The 18,832-nt window shown below is 39.8% G+C and overlaps 1 protein-coding gene across 1 annotated transcript in view; it reads right to left on the bottom strand.

The window, feature by feature from the left end:
- Nucleotides 1-18,832, bottom strand: part of CFAP54 (cilia and flagella associated protein 54) — a 242,110-nt gene that overhangs the window by 21,685 nt on the left and 201,593 nt on the right. Inside the window, exons 56-58 of the mRNA XM_081818984.1 lie at nt 13,748-13,857; nt 9,949-10,090; nt 1,189-1,263 (exon numbers count right to left, since the gene is read on the bottom strand). Of these exons, the coding sequence (XP_081675110.1) occupies nt 1,189-1,263; nt 9,949-10,090; nt 13,748-13,857 (327 nt within the window). The remainder of the gene's footprint in view (nt 1-1,188; nt 1,264-9,948; nt 10,091-13,747; nt 13,858-18,832) is intronic.

Raw genomic sequence — 18,832 nt, 5'->3', positions numbered from 1 at the left:
AAGAATGAGCTTTGAAAACACTGTGCTGGGCGCCTGGGTGGCTCAGTTGGTTGGGCGACTGCCTTCGGCTCAGGTCATGATCCCGGAGTCCCGGGATCGAGTCCCGCATCGGGCTCCCTGCTCAGCGGGGAGTCTGCTTCTCCCTCTGACCCTCCCCCCTCTCATGTGCTCTCTCTGTCTCATTCTCTCTCTCTCAAATAAATAAATAAAATCTTAAAAAAAAAAAAAAAAAGAAAACACTGTGCTAAGTGGAATAAGCCCACCACACAGGATCCTATGTATGACTCCACTTATGTGCAGGTATCTAGAATGGGCAAATAGTACAATAGAAGCAGAAAGTAGAATGGAGGCTACCAGGAGCTGGGAGAAGGAGAAGACGGAATGGGGAGTTACCATTTAATGGGCACAAAGTTTCTGTTTAGAATGGTGAGAAATTCTGGAGATGGATGGCGGAGACGGTTGCACAGCATTGTGAATGTACTTAATGCCATTGAAGTGTGTATGTAGAAGTGTTTAAAAGTATGAATTTTATATTATGTATATCTTACCATAATAAAAAAGTATATACACTTTTTTTACTCCAAAAATGTACCCCTAAGAAATAACTCTGAGGAGGTAACACAGAAGGGTGAAATATGTATATGCTAGAATCCATCAACCTCAAGATTCAAGAATAAAGATCTAGTTGTGTAAATAGAGCCTGACAAAAAATATACAAAAGAGGCTATTATGCAAGCATTAAACATGACAAAGTAGACTTTCCACATAAAAGTATCTCCATAACACTATTGTTAAATAAAAAAAAAACAAGCTACAGAATGCATGTACAGTAAATCCCATTGATGTAAAAATTCTAAGGTTTATCTGTAAAAATTCTAAGGTTTATCTGTACATGGAAAAAATTTGAGTTATTCTCCAAAATGCCCGTAGTTGATTATTCTCTGAATAGTAGATTTGAGATGATTTTAAAATTATCCTCTTCATAATTCTCTGTACTTGATTTTTTAACAAAGAAGATTTTTAACCAAAATAACATGCTATTATAAACTCCTGTTTATCACTTCTTCACATTAATTAAGGAGGGTTAGGCTCTTGATACTTTCATAATAGATGTTTTCTGTATTTCCGTTTCCATAGCAACAGTAATACTTGTGAGAGAATCAGATACATTTTCAAAAAGATACGTACCTCAGACAATGGTATTACATCTCCATCAGTCAAAAACAGATTGATTATTTCAGAGCAACATTCAATAATCATGTTCTAGAAATAAGAAAACAATAAAGTGAGGTTGAACTTACTGGTAAACTACTAGATATTTTAGTTATAAACTATTTCATTTGTCTTTTCTTGCATCACCACCTAACCCTCATTCCCAGGAGAAAATTTAGAGGGACTCATAGGTCACAATCCTTCATATAATTAAGGTTATTTGAAAGGACACAGGACGGCCACAACAGATAAGATTTACTTATGAATGATACATTATTTCATTGTTAAAATTCATATGTTACAGAATTCACACCAGAATAAGGTTTTGGAAAGTCACTTTTCTTCTGAGAAGAGAACATGGGGATAAAGAGATTCAGACCCCAGGAAGGGATTTAAGCAGAGAAGAATGGTTCAGAATTGAGAAAGAAATGGAGAGAGTAACTGAAAAGGAACCAAAAGTCCGTATCATACGTTGTCCACTGGCATAGCCCTACTGTGTGGGCACAGCCATGTTTACGTGTGGACCTCTGACTGCAGATGGATCTACCCATGGGCAGGAGTGAGTCAGTCAGATTCTCTGTCATCGTAATTTCATATAAGGAAGGGCAAGAGAAGAGAGCTAGAGTGAGTACTGTCTATAGGAGCTGCAGGTCCTGATACAAACGTGGAAAAGGCAGCCATTGGGCTAGATGTAAGATGAGTAAGAGAAGGGAACAGATGTGTGAGAACTTACACCCCGCCACCCCCTCCCCGTAATTAAGCACCGTCTTGGCTCCCAACTCACCAGTTCCATTTTTCTGTGAGGCCCATTGTGTTTGGTTTCCAGTCCTTATGTATGAGCTTTATCATACCCTGTCACATACTGCCTTCCCCCACACCTACTTTACTTGAACCAGTGTAAGTAGCCTTTCTTTACTTACAGCTAAAGGAGTCATGACTATAAGACCGTCAGAGAGAACCTCTGCCTACTTTGTGATGTTGCCAGGTCCAGCAACAATACACTTTTATGGTTGTTTAATACACACGTGTACCAGCATTCAGAAATATGAAAATGATAAAGTTACACTAGTTTTTAAAATCTTAAAATACAGAAACAAACAATAGAATTCACAGCCCCAAACCATATTATATTCAAGTTTTAATAAATACATGAATACAGAAAAGATCACATTTTAGAGTTCCAAAGCTATTGCTAATTCAATTTAACAAATATATTCAAGATGCTATGGAACACAAAGATGAAGAAACAGACCCTATCCTCACAAAGTGTACAATAGCTGAGAAGAATAGATTCGTACACTCCTAAATAAAATATGAAGTAGAATGTGGTCAGAACATGGATAGGAATATGTTAGAGGAAACTAGAGGTGGGAGAGAGGAAGTGTAAGGAACGGAAGACTTCTTGGAGGAAGGGTCATGTGAAATGAGCCTTGAATGAATAGTAGGATTTCACTGGCAGAGAATGGGGACAAGGGCATTCCACATGGAGGAAGAACAGTGGATATTCAAGGATCTGATATGGTCATTACTGTGGGTGTGTATAGGAAGCATGGCAGTGAGAGTGATGAGAAATAAGGCTGGAGAGGTGAACTTATAACAGGACATGTAAAAGTAAGGAAACTGAGAGGCACTGGTCTGAGGAAATAATGATCCAATTGCTTTAAAAAAGATACTTCTGGCCACAGTTTTAAGGTGAACTGGGCTCAGAAAGAGACAAAAGAAAGATAAATTAGCTAGGAGGCTACTCAAACTGTTTAGGCAGGAAGTGATCATGGCGAGAAGTGGGCCAGCTTCAGTGGGACCAAAAAAGGTGGAGGGCAAGCAGGGTATCCAGCACTGATCAGGGTATACTACTTTGCTATGATGAACCTCCCAGGCTCTTGGTCCACTTTAAGACAGAAAGGATACTCCTCTGTCTGAACACTGATACTCCTCTTATTTATCTATATTTCTAGATTTCTAATCGAGTTCTCAGGACTGGTTGCACTCTGATACTCCTCTTATTTACCTATACTTCTATATTTCTAATTGAGCTCTCAGAACTGGTTAAAGTATATTTCCTCCCTATAGGAAAGGTTTCAATAACAGCCATGATGCGTTACTGTCATGATTTCATCAAGAGCTATCAAGCAAAATGAGACTGTCTATATCATTAATCATTTCACGTAATAGATGAAGACAGCAATGTTACCTGATAAATAAGTGCCTTCTGCTCCCTGTCTCAACATTTATCAAGCAGAAATTTCACCTCAACAACATCCTATTTCTTTGGCATTATTTGCAGTAAACCATTACAAATATCAGACGTTGGCTGATTGGATGCTCGGCTACCACAGAAATGTAGCCTTGAGCTCATCACACCAGGCAGAAAGCTGCCAGAGGTATACTATGCGTGACTGGCAAGGGGCTGGGAGGACACAGAATAACCCTTGCTCGATCTTTGCCATTTTTCCCTTAAAAAGGAGCATCTGATGATTCTATGATGGTTTTCTGAGTTACTTCAAAAATAACCATGCCGACTCTTTGACTTAGTTGAAATCCTCATCTTCTTTCACCTATGGAAAAAAAACTTCCTAAATTGTTTTCCATCCTCCAAACTCTTGCTTCCCTCATCCCTCCCTCACATGCCACCAGGGCCACGCCACCCCACGTCTCAGGAAATCACAGGGTGGATCATGAGAAGTCCTTCCAGGTGCTGCCCCCTCCCTCTCCTACCACCCGTACCCAGCCCTGCCTTCTCCTGGCCCTTGCTCTACAGAACAAAGTTCACTCACCATTTTTTCATTCGATGCCTACGATATGCATCCTAAGTGCCATAAACTGGTAATGAAAAGACAAAAAGAGAGTCCTTAAGCAGCTGATTGATGGTCTAGTGGGAAGAAAAGGAGAGATGGACTCTTAACAGTACCATGTGGTGACTCAGAGAGGAGGAAGCACTTCGTTCCACCCACCTCTTCAACCCCATCTCCCACTGCATTCCCCCGTTCTCCCACCACAACAGATAGCTCATTGTCCCGAGTAGAACATTTAGTCCCTGACTTCACATCCCTTCTCTTGCTGTATCCTCAGTCTGCTATGAGGGCCCTCCAACTAGAAGCTTTCCAAGCAAGTACTCGAGAGGCACTGTGTGTCAGGAGCTAGGTTAGATATTGGAGATAAGATGATGAATAAGACACCCAGCAAAGGAATTTGCAGTAAAGAGAGAGGAAGAGAGCCATAAACACATAACTGCCAAAACAATACAGTAAAGGTACAGGGTGTTTGGAGGTATTTTGTCAGAGAGCCACATGTGGATGTCAGAGAGATACTAAAGAACACGACAGTTGGGGAAAAGATTTAAGAGAAGTTTTGCTATGTATTATGAAAGGATTCCCTGTAATGGTTTATGTTCTTATGAGAGACTCCATAAAGACTTAGATTATTTTCAATGGTTTTGAACATCAGATTGATGTTTCTTTGAATTTTGCTAAAAGAGGACCACCAGGTGGCTGGGCTCATTATGAATGACATCTGGGTACTTATGGCCAGACTCATACAATGATTAAGCTCCTCCATGACAAAGACCTAATTGTACTGATTTCTGTTATGTCCTTATCTCCTTCCCAAGCCTGGAAAATTTTCGCACATAATACTTCCTCAAAAAGAATTTGTTAATTGATGCTAATGTCCAATTGTATTTTTTTCTGTTTTCATAGTACTTTGATATTTGGGATATGTTGACTATATACTAATCTTTTTTAAGATTTTATTTTGAGGGGTGTGGCAGAGGGGGAGAGAGAGAGAATTTTAAGCAGGCTCCATGCCCAGCGCAGAGCCCAACATGGGGCTCGATCTCACAACCCTGAGATCATGACCTGAGCCAAAATCAAGAGTCTGACGCTTAACCGATGGAGCCACTCAGGCACCCCGACTATATACAAATTTTAATTGCCTTGGTACAATCCAGGCATCCCATAAATGTTTGCTGAACTAACCTTAGGTGAATTGGTAAACATATTTTTAGGCTTTTCATATCAGTATGCTATCATTCCAAACAAGGTGTTTGTCTCTTAAAGTCAGGATTGTTTACATCTTTCATATGCTTTAAAGTCCCTGGTAAGCTCTGAAGATACTCCTAAAGCTATGAATGACAGGTTAAAATAACTCAGTCATTCTGAGTCAGTGTTGTTCATTTTAGAAGGACATACATAGTTTTCAAGCCAGAAGTGATTAGAATACCTGTTCTATAACCCTCTCTATACATCTTAAATTAATATCTGTGTTCTGAATTTCTTAGCTTATTCCAGACTATAGGCTTTTTTTGGGGTGGGAGGGGGTAAAAAAGGGAAGGGAATAAGAAAGAGAATAAGATTCATTATTCCCCCATATCAACCAAAGGCACATTTTCTGGGCCCTTCTACTTAATAACCCACCAAAAATCTATACTGTGATAGAAATAAATATAATAGATTATAGAGGTTATGAAATCCTGTCCAATTCCAGACCAGAATCAATCTCTTCAAGTGTCCTAGTTAACTTCTTATTAGCGCCAAGTGAAGGTTGTCATGACAACGAACCGGCAGATTTAGTCAATGAGATGTGTTATAACACAGAATATAGCTGCCCTTTTTTAAGTTCCAGTTGGCATACTGGAAAAAAAGAAAACTTTATATATTCCTTCTATTTCTCAACGTTTCAAATGTTCTGAACTACTCTGTTTGCCAATTCACCTAAACAAATATCAATTTCCATTTGATGACATTCTCTCATACATAGAACCAACAGAACTGAAACATAGCTGAAATGCCCTACTTAAAGCTGAAGAAACATTTTCTAAATTGAAGAATAAGACAAATTCAAAGACAGAGCAGAGAACATCAGGAATGAAAGCAGTTTGTTTTACTCAAGGACTGATCCACTCACATATACCATTCCAGTTCGGACATGAAAGCAAGCCACAAACCGTGTTTAAGTCAAGGTAGGGCCTCTGGACTCCTCCCTCTGCTGACATTCAAATGCTCCCCCATACCCCCATTTATTTGGTATTTGTTTATATTCATAGTCAACCCCTTGACTGAGACACTGGGCTCATTGTGATAAATTTGATACCCACATCGGACACACAGGGAAATTCTGATGACTCACATTCCAACCATGGGGCACAACTCTCCATCTCCATTTAATGAAATGATCATTTTTAGAGATGAGAAGAAAATTAATCCCAGAAAAGTTTAAGTGACTGACCCTAGGTAGGAAAACTGAGTGGCAGAGCACAACCTAGACTCCCCGCTTTTATGGACGCTCACTCTCCTGCCTCAGACAATCTAAGCTGAAAAAACAAATGGGTTTCCATATATGAACTATCTAGAAGTGGATTCAGGGACAATTTCAGCAAAGAATATTCTAGACTATGGCTCAAAAACAGCAATCTGATATGTTTGGTCTACAACTGAAAAACTGTGATTATTAAGTGATCTACAAAAGAAGTGCAAAAATGACACCAGAACTGAGTTCTTCTTGAAAACAGATGTAAAAGGGCAACCATACACTTTATAAAAATATGTATGTTATAATTATTATTTTATAATACATATAATCTCATGGGTTTGAGATATCTGATCTATTAGGAGATTATAAGTACTCAGTATATCAGTAATACCATGAAACATCCAGTAATTCATATAGTAACATACAAAGACACTGAAAAGATTTTTGGGATGTACAACCCAAAATCTAAGACATCAGTTCTATGATAAATCCAAGCACATAGCAGAGGAGTTGTAAGTATGGGAAAGTGGCATTCCACAAAGGCTAACTGTTCTTTCCTGATGAATCCTCTTACAGCTGCGCTTGTTGCTTTCACAATAATGAAAAATGCATTCACTCACTCTACTGGTAAATTCAGGCTCAAAATGCAAACAAGTAAACTCTAAAAATCAGGAGAGTTGCCAACTTTTATGCTTTCATATGAGTGCACAGATGAGGAAAACGGTAAAAAAGGGCTAAAGCTACACTGAAACTAACATGACATCGTGTGTCAACTATACTTCAATAAAAAGAAAAGGTTAAAATGGTAAAAAACAAAAATTAGAAAAAAGACCAAAAAAGAGCTAAAGCAATACTATTCTTTAAGAATTAAAAATGTTGGGCGCCTGGGTGGCTCAGTTGGTTGAGCGACTGCCTTCGGCTCAGGTCATGATCCTGGAGTCCCTGGATTGAGTCCCGCATCGGGCTCCCTGCTCGGCAGGGAGCCTGCTTCTGCCTCTGACCCTCCCCCCTCTCATGTGCTCTCTCTCTCTCATTCTCTCTGTCTCAAATAAATAAATTTAAAAAAATAAATAAATAAATAAATAAATAAAAATGTTTTGCTATTGGTAATTGAATATTAACCTAGCAAAAAGTGAATTGAGGAAAAAAGATACAGCAGACCAAATATGAAGGGAAGATCCATCCTAAAAGCTTGCAGAGAGGAAAAACAGAGCCGGGCCCCAACCGGCTGGGAGTTCAACCAGGAAAGCAGCAAAGGGAGGTCCAGAATTAGAGCTGTGTAGCAGGCACTGTTGGGTAGGCAGTCCTCAGCTAAAGCAGAAGAAATAAAGGAACTGAGACATTATTTGATAAGCATGAACACTTGGGTAAAAATCTATGGGTGAACATATGAAAATTCTGATGTAATGGTCAGAAGAAAGTTAAGGAAAAAAGACAAGTCAAGAAGAATCAAAGCATATACAGAAGAAAGTTAAGGAAAAAAGACAAGTCAAGAAGAATCAAAGAATCAAAGCATAAAGAAAAATAACCTTAGTACACTATCTGACTTGGCTGTAATAATGTAAATACTGAATATCGATTTAACCAAACTCCGTGATGTAACAATACCCAGGAAAGGGGAAAGGAGAAGTTGGGGAGAAGTATAAGTGAATTAAATCCTTATATATCATAATAAAATCAACAGATATTATCTCAAATTGATACATCCAAGAAAAAAAGAATAATCATTTGTAACTTCTAGCACTGTTCATCAGTATTTCTGGCTTTTCTCCTTCAAGCCGTAGCATGTGACTTATTTGGCCGATGAAATATAGTAGAAGTGATATGACGGAAACCTTAAGAGCTAGTGTGTGATTTGCCCCCTTTCTTGCCTCCTGCTACTGTGACTGGTGATATTTCATATGATGGATGTGCCACCAGCCTGGTTGCTGGCCTGAGGAGACATGGAGCAGGGCCTCAGTTGTCCCACTTGGATTCGAAGGCTTTTACCACGTTTTCATGACTGATAATACATATTACTGTACGCCTGGAGGTAAATAATGAGAAACAGCTGAAAGAGTTGAAAACAGCTGCCTCTGCAGAGCAGGACTGCAGAGTGAGGAGAGGTTGGGTCGGAGACTGTCCCTTTTCAGTAAGTCCTGTAGAACTATTTAATTTTAAAAATGGCCACAATAACTACAGAATCTATAATTCAAGAAATTGGATTAATGTGCAAATGGAAATTCAAAGAGCAAGTGATTAGGGGAGAACAAATATTTCTCTGTTCCTCTCATTTCCAAAGAGGGTAAGGAATTGCCACTCCACTCCGGAACGAGGAGACTTCAGGCTTCTTTCAGACTTGTAGCTAATTTACTGCCAGAAAAGTATAGTGACTTATCTGATTGGTGAGTTTGGAAAAAGCAAAAGAACATGGTAGGTTCAGCCCCTTCTGGGCAATCTTTGCTTCTATTTTTGGAGGCACCCTGCCTGCAGAACTGTTGGTCTCGGCTCCTGTGTACAGTGAGCCTGGTGGGGACGGAAGGGTAGTGGGCAATCCTATAGTTATACATGTGGGTAGGTGGGCAAGTCTGGCTCATTCAGGGGTGAGATACTACTAAGCTCGTTTGGTAACAGACCTAAAGCCATGTGCGCTAATCAGCTTTATCAGTTAATGATGCTGATATTTTGATCTCCGCTATCCATCTCCTACATCCCGTTCCTCAACCAGGTTCAGAACTTAGGAAGGGTAAAAGAGAAATGACCCTCTTCTCCAAACACATTCTATCAATCACCACAGAAACCACTCAACTGTGTGATCAAAATAATAATACACCATTAAGATGTGTAACCTTTTTTGTTGTTGTTCGAAAAATACGTATGCATAGAAAAGGTCTGAAAGATATATGCTTCTCTGTACTTTCTAGTTTTTCTTCACACATTTCTTAAGTAATAAAAATGTTCAGGGCGCCTGGGTGGCTCAGTCGGTTAAGCGACTGCCTTCGGCTCAGGTCATGATCCTGGAGTCCCGGGATCGAGTCCCGCATTGGGCTCCCTGCTCGGCGGGGGGTCTGCTTCTCCCTCTGACCCTCCTCCCTCTCGTGCTCTCTGTCTCTCATTCTCTCTCGCAAATAAATAAATAAAATCTTTAAAAAAAAAATGTTCAAACAATAGACTTAAGAATGAAGAGTAAAAGAATAATATAAAGTTACAGAGCATTGTTTCTTGGGATTCACAGTGGTATCTGGATGATTTCTCTAGATTGCCTTTGTATTCATTCACCATCAGATTCTTATATTTGGTAAGCTTAGGAGAGCTTTGAAGGAAACACTACCTATGTGTCCAAAAAAGTTGGATCATATCTGGTACTCTAAAGAGAGAAAATAGAGAACGGAAGAACCGCAACATTCAAGTTTAGTTCCTATGCTTTGATGAAGTAAAAAATCACATAATTATGTAAAATGACATCCATGCTGCCACAGCAAAACAATTTTCCATTATTTAATAACTTACTTCCATTTCCTTATCAATTGATTTCTCTTCCATTTCTTGCATTTCAGATACATTTTCATCTGAAGCGATTTCAGGAGCTGTTGGCAATGATATTTCAGCTATTTGCTTAAGATTAGATAGTTTCTCATGAATTGAAATAACTCTAAAAATAACAGATAAATATGTATTTTACTTGAAAAGGTAAGAAAGGCATTCGTTTATTCCCAGAATCAATAATATGTGTAAAGTAAGTCCTCAGTTATTTAACACTTGGATTTCTGGCATTCCCAAACATCATTCATTCAATCATTTGTTCATTCAAGAAACACGAGCAAAGAGACACAATTCTAACCTGAATAATGTTTATGATCTAGTTATATACTCAAATAGATATAAAATGACTGGCAGAGGCACAATGACAGAAAGGCACACATCCAAAATATTGCTTAAGATGAAAATAAAGAAAATAAAACATCTATGTGGGCAAAGAAAGTCCAGGCAATGACAAAGTTTGCTCCTGTGTAAATCTTAATGCCATTTGATGACTGCCTTGATGACCTGAAGGTAAGAATTATGGCAAGATAGGCATCGTTCAAAAAGGCCAGTCAATGAGCCCACAACAATGAAGTATACTGTAGAGGGGAGAGGTGAAAGGGTAGGGAGAAGAGTCAAGAAAGAAGGAAAATCAAAAGCCAAGAAGGAAGGCAGAGGACACAGTGGCAATTATATTGAAGAGGGAAAGCTTCTGGAACCATAGGCCAGTGAGCAGGGGATACTCTGAAGGCAGAGGTAAACCAGCGGATGAGTGGAGTCAGGAGATGGAAAAGCATTTGCAGCAGCTGAAGGAGGCAAAGAGCCACCTGCATGGCCTTCCGTGATTCTATGCTACAGGCATAGCACACGTGTGCATGCCTGTGTGTTTGTATCCATGTGGGTGTCTCCATCCAGGGAAAGAGGGAAACTTTTATGAGAAAGACACAAACGATCCGTGAAAGCAAACTGACATCAGGAATGTATGCAGGAATGTCAATTCTCCAATGTTCCACAGGGTCCTCATCTGCAGTATGGCATGATACTCAATTATCATACTGATGGTTCTCAGCAAAAGAAGGTTAAAAAAATACCTTTAATTAAATAAGAGGATCTGAAATTGTATGTTTAATAAATGATTCTATTTAAAAAGGCAATGATTAAAATGTAAAGATCTGTTATTAAAAGTTTACTTGGAATACATCCATTAAAAAAATGGGTCATCTCCAATAGTGCTAGAAAAGCTGCCTGATGCACTGGAGAAAAAATAGGACTCAAAGGACCTGGGTGAGTCATGCTTGGTTCCACCACACAACAGCATGGGACCCTGGACAAGTCACCTAACCTCTCTGGCCCTGACATTCCTCCTCCTGCAAGACTGAATGATAAAACCCATGTCATCTACTTCACAGCATTTTGTAAGGACAAAATGAGGTATCTACATACATTCTTAACCATAAGAAACCCCATGAAGGAAAGATGATATTCTAAACCACTATTCTTGATTCTAATACCCAGAGAAAGAATTCTTAGAATTCTTACTTCTCTTTCAAAAATAATATAGCTTTCCTTTCTAACATGTGGAACTGCAGGAAGGATAAGCTATTCTTTGATGTTTGCATTTCAGGTGGTCAATAAATGTCCAGAGCTGCATTATTTGCTTCACAAATAAATGGCCTGGTCCAACTCTGTAAAAAGTAGGCTGGGACCAAGCAGAGCAGGCTGGGCACCCATGCAAGGAGCAACATCAGAGGACCTAGCATCTCTGCTTCGGGCCCTGAGCCTCATGACTCCATTTGCCCCAACATCTTGCCCATATACATCTTCACCTCTCTGTCCACATCAATGCTGGGTCCAGCCTTTGAACTCCCATGTTGGCCCACAAATATCCATTTGGGCTAGACCAGCTCCCCCCAGCCTCTGCTTTGATTCACTGATTCATGGGCACTCACTCTCCTGGGCTGCCGGGGCCTGGAGGCAGGACCCAGCCAGAAGTAGAAATGTGTGCATGGCAGGAGACTCGAAGGCAGAGACAGTAGGTAGGGAACTAGATCTTGGTTAGAAGAGCGTAATTAGATAGAACTACACAGAAACCTTTATGCGTGTTTAATGAGAACATTCTCTTTTCCTTTGTTGCTGTAAGAAAAATGCAAAGAATGTTTTCCTTGTAGTATTTAATTTGGAGATTAGGAAGTGAAGTGAACAACTGAAGGAGGACTGCCCAATTTGAAGGTTATTCAGGTTCCTTCTCGGGCCTGTTTTTTCTGACCTGTTGTACTCTTACTTTGCCTTCTGAAAGATGGTCAACAAGAAGCAAGTCCCCACATGCTGATCTCACCTTGACCCTCCTAAGAGCACAAGGAGTGCCAGCCTCAGTGAGAGAAACAGGCAGCCGTCCCCGTGCCACCGAGGGACAGGTTAGATGAGAAACTGTCAGGCACCTCCTTCTGTGTTGGCTCAGTGACTGTGCACGTCCCTAATTTTAGTAAACCTACCATGCTCATAAACACATCTAAATTAAGAACTTTTGGGAATAAAAAAGAATTCTGTCAGTTTGATTACATTCTACTCTGCAGAAATTATAATCATTTTCATTATGTGATTCTAAAAAATAAATCCTGCCATGTTTCTGGGTACAAAGCAAGTGTGTAATTTCCTAACTTTGTTGCTTAGCTGTGCTGTTATATGTCCTATGCCTAGATTTTCTGCCATTTCACTGAAAAAGAAAAAAAAAAAAAGGAAAATTGACTGAATAATTGAAAATGTGCCAGCTCTTGAAACATCTCTTGTTTTATTCTCTTTTATGGTGAGGCCAAGAAGTCCTTCAAAATGAAAATCATGGAGCATGAACAAGGCTCGTCAGGGAAGAAGAGAGAAGCACCAAGTCTCTGTTCACTAAGCACTTACGAGGTGCCTAGCAGGGCAAAGAGCTAACACTGACAGACACAGGAGTCCATAATGAGACTTGACATCTGTCCAGTGCTTTTGGCCTTTCAGAGTATGTGCATACATTGTCCAGTTTGATCTTAACAACAACCCCAAGAGGCAGGCAGAGTAGATATTATTTCCATTTTACAACTGAGGAAATGGAGGCTGAGATCACAAGGGCAATGAACAATGGAATCAAAACTAAATTAACTAAGCAATGAAAAAATTAAAAAAATGAACTGGGAATCTGGTAAAGTGAAATGGAAAAGAGAGAAACCAGGCATGAGCAAAAGTTAGAGATATGCCCCGCTTGATGGAGAGGAAGGAAGACAACCTGGCTGAGGCAGAGACTTTTGACGTGGTGAACAATAAAAAATAGGATCAGACACAGGGGAAGGGTGGGACAAGATAGGTAGTGGAGTTTGTCCTTAATATTGCAACCCAATACAGAGCCGCACGTTATTTGTTAAACACACCCCAAATTACCGGCAAAATACAGTACAGACAATATCTTTGTACTCCTTATAATCTTTATGAAGTGTCAGGAACTGTTTCTGCAACAACTCTAAGTACTATTATTGTTATACCCACTTCATTGATAGGGAGACTGAGGCACAGAGAGGTTAAGTAACCTGCTTAAGTTTGTGAAGTTAGTAAGGGGCACCACTTGCATTTGAACCAAAGCGGACTGGATTCAGAGTTCATGCTCTTAACCACTGCCATATCATACTCCTCTAAATAAAAGGAAGATTCTTCTAAAAAAGTCTTCTAAAAGTTCTTCTGTGATTTACCTTGTACATTACAAAACAGCCTGTTCCAATGAAAATATCAGCAGAGTTGTGGAAAATCATTCATTACTTGCCTGTTCAGTGGAACCCAGAAAGAGCCAGTATAGACATTGCAATAAGTGCTATTAGGTACAGCATCTGAAATATTCTGGGGCTTCATGTTATATGCATACAACAATAAAACCTATAAAAAATTAAAATACATAAAATGTGATATCAAAATTACATTTTGCCTCAAAATAATATCATTAAATTTTAAGAAGTTTGTCTTTGAAAGACAAAACAACTTTTTTATCAATTCACTTTAAACAATTCTTTTTAAGTAGGCTTCGTGCCCAATGTGGGGCTTGAACTCACAACCCTGAGATCAAGAGTCACATGGTCTACCAACTGAGCCAGCCAGGTAACCCTCAATTCACTTTAAAGAGGAATGATACGGGATGTCTGGGTCTCTTAGTTAAGTGTCTGCCTTCCCCTCAGGTCATGATCCCAGAGTCCTGGGATCGAGTCCTGCGCTGGGCTCCCTGCTCCACAGGGGGCCTGCTTCTCCCTCTGCCTCTGCCTCTGCCTCTCTCTCTGTCTCTCATAAATAAATAAAATAAAATCTTAAAAAAAAAAGAGGAATGATATGAATGAGAATTGTACGAAGTTTGAGGTGAAAATAAATGTCATTTGATAATAATATTATATTATTTTCAAAGAGTGCCATTTCTTACGGCAATTAAGTTTAAATCTCAGCCTTCGAAGGCCCTCTATAAGTTGGAAATATGTACCTAGGAAATACCCAGGCTTGCTTCTAGTTACTTCTCAACACACCCCTTTCCCATCGGTGGTCTAGCTGCTTCTGTGCCTCACTTACGCTGCTTCCTTCCTCTTTCCATTTATTCAACCTACACACAACTTTCTGGTCCCCACCTCTAATGTGGAACTTTTCCTAATGACTCATGCTCTGGTCATTTCCCTGTTGTTTCCATTTTGACAACCCTTAAAGTCAATTCCATAACTATAGCACCTATTTACGGTCATAGTCACAGAATTTGAGATTCATAGAACCTTAGAGAGGATGTGGTCTAAGCCCCTCATTTTAGATATAAGAAAGCTGAGGCCCAGAGCTGCCCGTCAAAACTGACTAATTAAGTGCATGCATTTATCTCTGCTTCCTTGATAATCAAACTAAAGTAAGAGTAAAGTATGCCTTTAAAAAGGCATAAATCTACAAAGACAGACAAGAAGAGAGGAGGTAAAGCAGACAGGAGATGTTAGCAACCCTTTGAAGGACAGAAAGTACTCAGAAGAGCACTGGGTGACTCAGAAAACAGGAAAGGCTGTGTCCTAACTGCCTTCAGAGGGGTCACCAACAACAAGCGTGACTGAGAGCCCTGGAAAGGCTTGGGAACTGCAGATGTCAGGTATCTTAGACAACCTCCCTCCCATCCCTTTGATAAACCCATGCAACCAGATTTCCCCACTTCCCTTGCCTCCTCTCTGGCCAAACCTCTCCCATTTTCCTCTCTGCTGAGGCTAAATCAGAGATCTATTCTCAGGGACATTAGGTACAGGGGTGAGATGCTGAACTGAAAACACTGGAGGGGGTGCCTGCGTGGCTCAGTTGATTAAGCATCCAATTCTTGGTTTCAGCTCAGGTCATGATCTCACGGTTGTGGGACTGAGCCCCACATCAGGCTCCACACTCAGCAGGGAGTCTGCTTGAGGATTTTCTCCCTCTACCCCTCCCCCCACTCATGCACACTCTCTCAAATAAATTTTTAAAAATCTTAAATTAAAAAAAAAAAAGAAAACATTGGAATTAAGTGAAAGTCTGTGTTCTGAACAAGAGACAGCTCCTACCCCACTGCAGGCCCTGCTCGGGATGTAGGAAACCAGACAGAAGTTGAAAAGGATCCTCTTTGAGGAAACCGACCAGACAAAGAGAAAAGACCTATGGGTACTGACATTTCAGCATCCTGCAACGAAACCGTTGGCTCCTGCAGTTACCCTACAATGAGGTCTATAAATCAATAAGTCTGACCTGATACACTTTTTAGCACCTTCAAACATGAATGAATAACCAAGGGTCACTAGACATGAAATGAAAGATAGAGGCCAAAACTAATATAAGAAAGGAACTTGAAGAGTCAGGTATAAGACAGAGAGCAGAAGACAACTTCAATGAAACCATAATTGAGATCTTCAAACAGAATAAAGACAATATTTCATCCATGAATCAAGAACACAGTGCTGTTAAAATGAATAGACAAAAAGAGCTCTTAAAAACAAAAACATGATCACAACAACTAAATAATCAACAAAAGAGTTGAAATATAAAGTTGAATATATATCTCCCCAGAAGTAAACCTAAATTTTAAAACATAGGTAATAGGGGAGAAAAGATGAGAAAAATACTCAATCTAATAAATTCAATATCTGAATAATAATTCTAGAAGCTATAGAGATAATCAGAGGTGGGAAATTATCAAAGAAAAAAATTCTTCTTGAACCAAAGGCTATACTTTCCAGATTGAAAGGGGCACAATGGATGAAAGAGCTAAACCAAGGCTCATGATGGAATCTGAGAACACAGGGGACAGAAGGAAAGTCCCCAGAGCCTCCAGAGGAAAAAAATCAAAAGAAAGAACTAGGAATCAGAATAGGACCAGACTTAACAGCAATGCAGGATTGCCAGAGATAATGGAGCAATGTCTCCCATGTTTTGAGAGAAAATAATTTTCAACCTAGAATTGTATGCCTAGAGAACAATGAAGTCAGCACTAAAAGATGACTTTTTGTCATCATAAAAAGACACTCAAGGTCTTTTTATATTCTGTGTAAGTACAGGGTCAATCTCAGTCAATCTGTTGCAACCTGTTAGCCTCTCAGGGGACTGTAGTCAAGGTGTTGGCCCTTGGCCAAACCTGAATGAAATGTGCTACCTACTGACTAATGCAGTCCTGTCCTTGGCTCTGAAACACACCAGGAGGCAGCCTGTGCCATCTTGTTAGCATTTTTTTGTAGAAAATATACATATTGATGATTTGCATCTGGATTCTATTGTTCTCTTAATTTCTATCACTGAATCTGGTCCCACACATGGTTTTGACTACATGAAGAGAGAGGTATGAAAGACTCCTCCTCGGATGAGACATCAGTGTTCTTGAGACCAAGATATCTTAACATATTTTGGTGGTTCATGATCTGTAGAGGAAGTGTGTCCTGTGCAACTGAGCAAGGACCCTGGCAACTGTTCCTGAGCATCTTGGATCCCTCTAATGGTTATCTGTGCTTACTTTATCCTGCCATGCCTTATCCTTTACCAAAATCTTCCTCGAATTACTTTGTGGAATATATTATATGGTGTGTCCTTTGAATAATCAGAACCTCTAACACACCCTTTGTTGGGAAGCTGGAAATGTGTTCATTCAACATGGGAGAGCAAGTCAAGATAGAAACATGGGACCCAGGGAACCCATCTCAGAAAGAGATGAAGGAATTCTCAGGAGGATGGTGAATGGGCTCTTATGAAGTTATTTGAGTCAGGAGAACAATCAATCCCATTTGGAGCGTGTCTCTGAAGAAAACAATAAAAGGATGAGAAATAAACTGATGAGTTTGACCATATGGAGAAGAACTGTATAGTTCTTTGAAAGTTTAGGAAGAATGAGAGATTCTAGAATACGGAGAACACCAAGTTAAACAAAAATAAAGCAGTTTTTTTTTTCTTTAGGATAGAAGTCAGGAAGGGAGGAAATAGTACCTTATTTGGCTCAGCTGTGAGTGATATTTACATAGTTGTAAACACTGGCTATGGGTTTAAGAATTGTGATAGGACTCATTTAAGAGAATGTGTGGAAGAGAAGAATGTATGTGAGGGGGAAAAAACAGGTAGACATTAGCCTTCATCCTCCATAGTAGTGTGTGAGGTTCATCACTCAAAGAATTATCATGTAAGCATGTAATTTAGATATACGGAGGGGGTTGAACCCAACCAAACAGAGACAGCAAGAGTTAAAAGTAATTTTATCTGGGGGCGCCTGGGTGGCTCAGTTGGTTAAGCGACTGCCTTCAGCTCGGGTCATGATCCTGGAGTCCTGGGATCGGGTCCCGCATCGGGCTCCCCGCTTGGCGGGGAGTCTGCTTTTCCCTCTGCCCCTCCCCCCTCTCATGCTCTCTCTCTCTCTCTCATTCTCTCTCTCTCAAATAAATAAATAAAATCTTAAAAAAAAAAAAGTAATTGTATCTGATGGTGGAATTTAGGGATGTGGACAGCTAGACAGAGGAATGTTCTTTTCATTCATTAAAAGTCTTTTAAATTTGGTTTTTCAAACTATGATAAATTTTTGATGACACATTTCTGAAAGGAAAATGAAATGAGTCCCAGAGAGGTTAGTCTGTCTTATGGTGTTTGCTCTTGTTTTGTGTTTGTTAACCTTGACTCCCAGGCTAGCATACAAAATCCCCGTGGACACGAGAGACATCTTGTACTTTTTTAGTAGTGCTCGTAGCACTTGCTACATGTTAATTAATATCTTCATATCTCTGAAATTTTCATTACATCTCTTAAGAGCTAATGAAGCTCCCCAAAGCGTGTTAGTGGAAAAATTTAAATAGATAACATACTTTATATTTAACCCCTGATAATGAAAATGACTTTCTCCCTCCTCAGGCTGACACTTGTCAGTGGCTTTGCAATACAATTTTAAAGCCTTTTCTAACTGAGCATGGCACAACTGAATTCAAAGTATAACAGTCGGAAATCAAACTGGACTTGGATAAAATACGGCAGTAGATAAACAACAAAACACTAAACTCACTTGCATATTTGTTGTGAGCCTGGGCTTTGGAGCCAGAGTGCCTGGGTTTGCCTCCACCATTTACTGGCTGTATGATCTGGGCAAATTATGAAAACGCTGTGCCTTCACTTCCCATTTGTAAAATGGAGATGCGGTAATCCCCATCCCATGGATCATGTGAGGATTCAGTGAGTCAATGTGAAGTGCTTAGAGCATCACTGCTGTGCTTGTGAGCCTCATGACCACTCCTGGCTCCTCACCCTAACTTGCTTGGTACCTCACTCTCCATATTCTTTTAGACTCACTGCTAACCCCAAGCCAGCTTTCTGTCTGACCTCCCAGGTTGTCCTCATTGAATCCATGTGCTTAGTT

This window comes from Leptonychotes weddellii, chromosome 5 (assembly GCF_054177405.1).
Source record: "Leptonychotes weddellii isolate Sample4059 chromosome 5, ASM5417740v2, whole genome shotgun sequence".
Lineage (NCBI taxonomy): Eukaryota > Metazoa > Chordata > Mammalia > Carnivora > Phocidae > Leptonychotes > Leptonychotes weddellii.
This window is presented reverse-complemented; position numbering and strand designations above follow the sequence as displayed.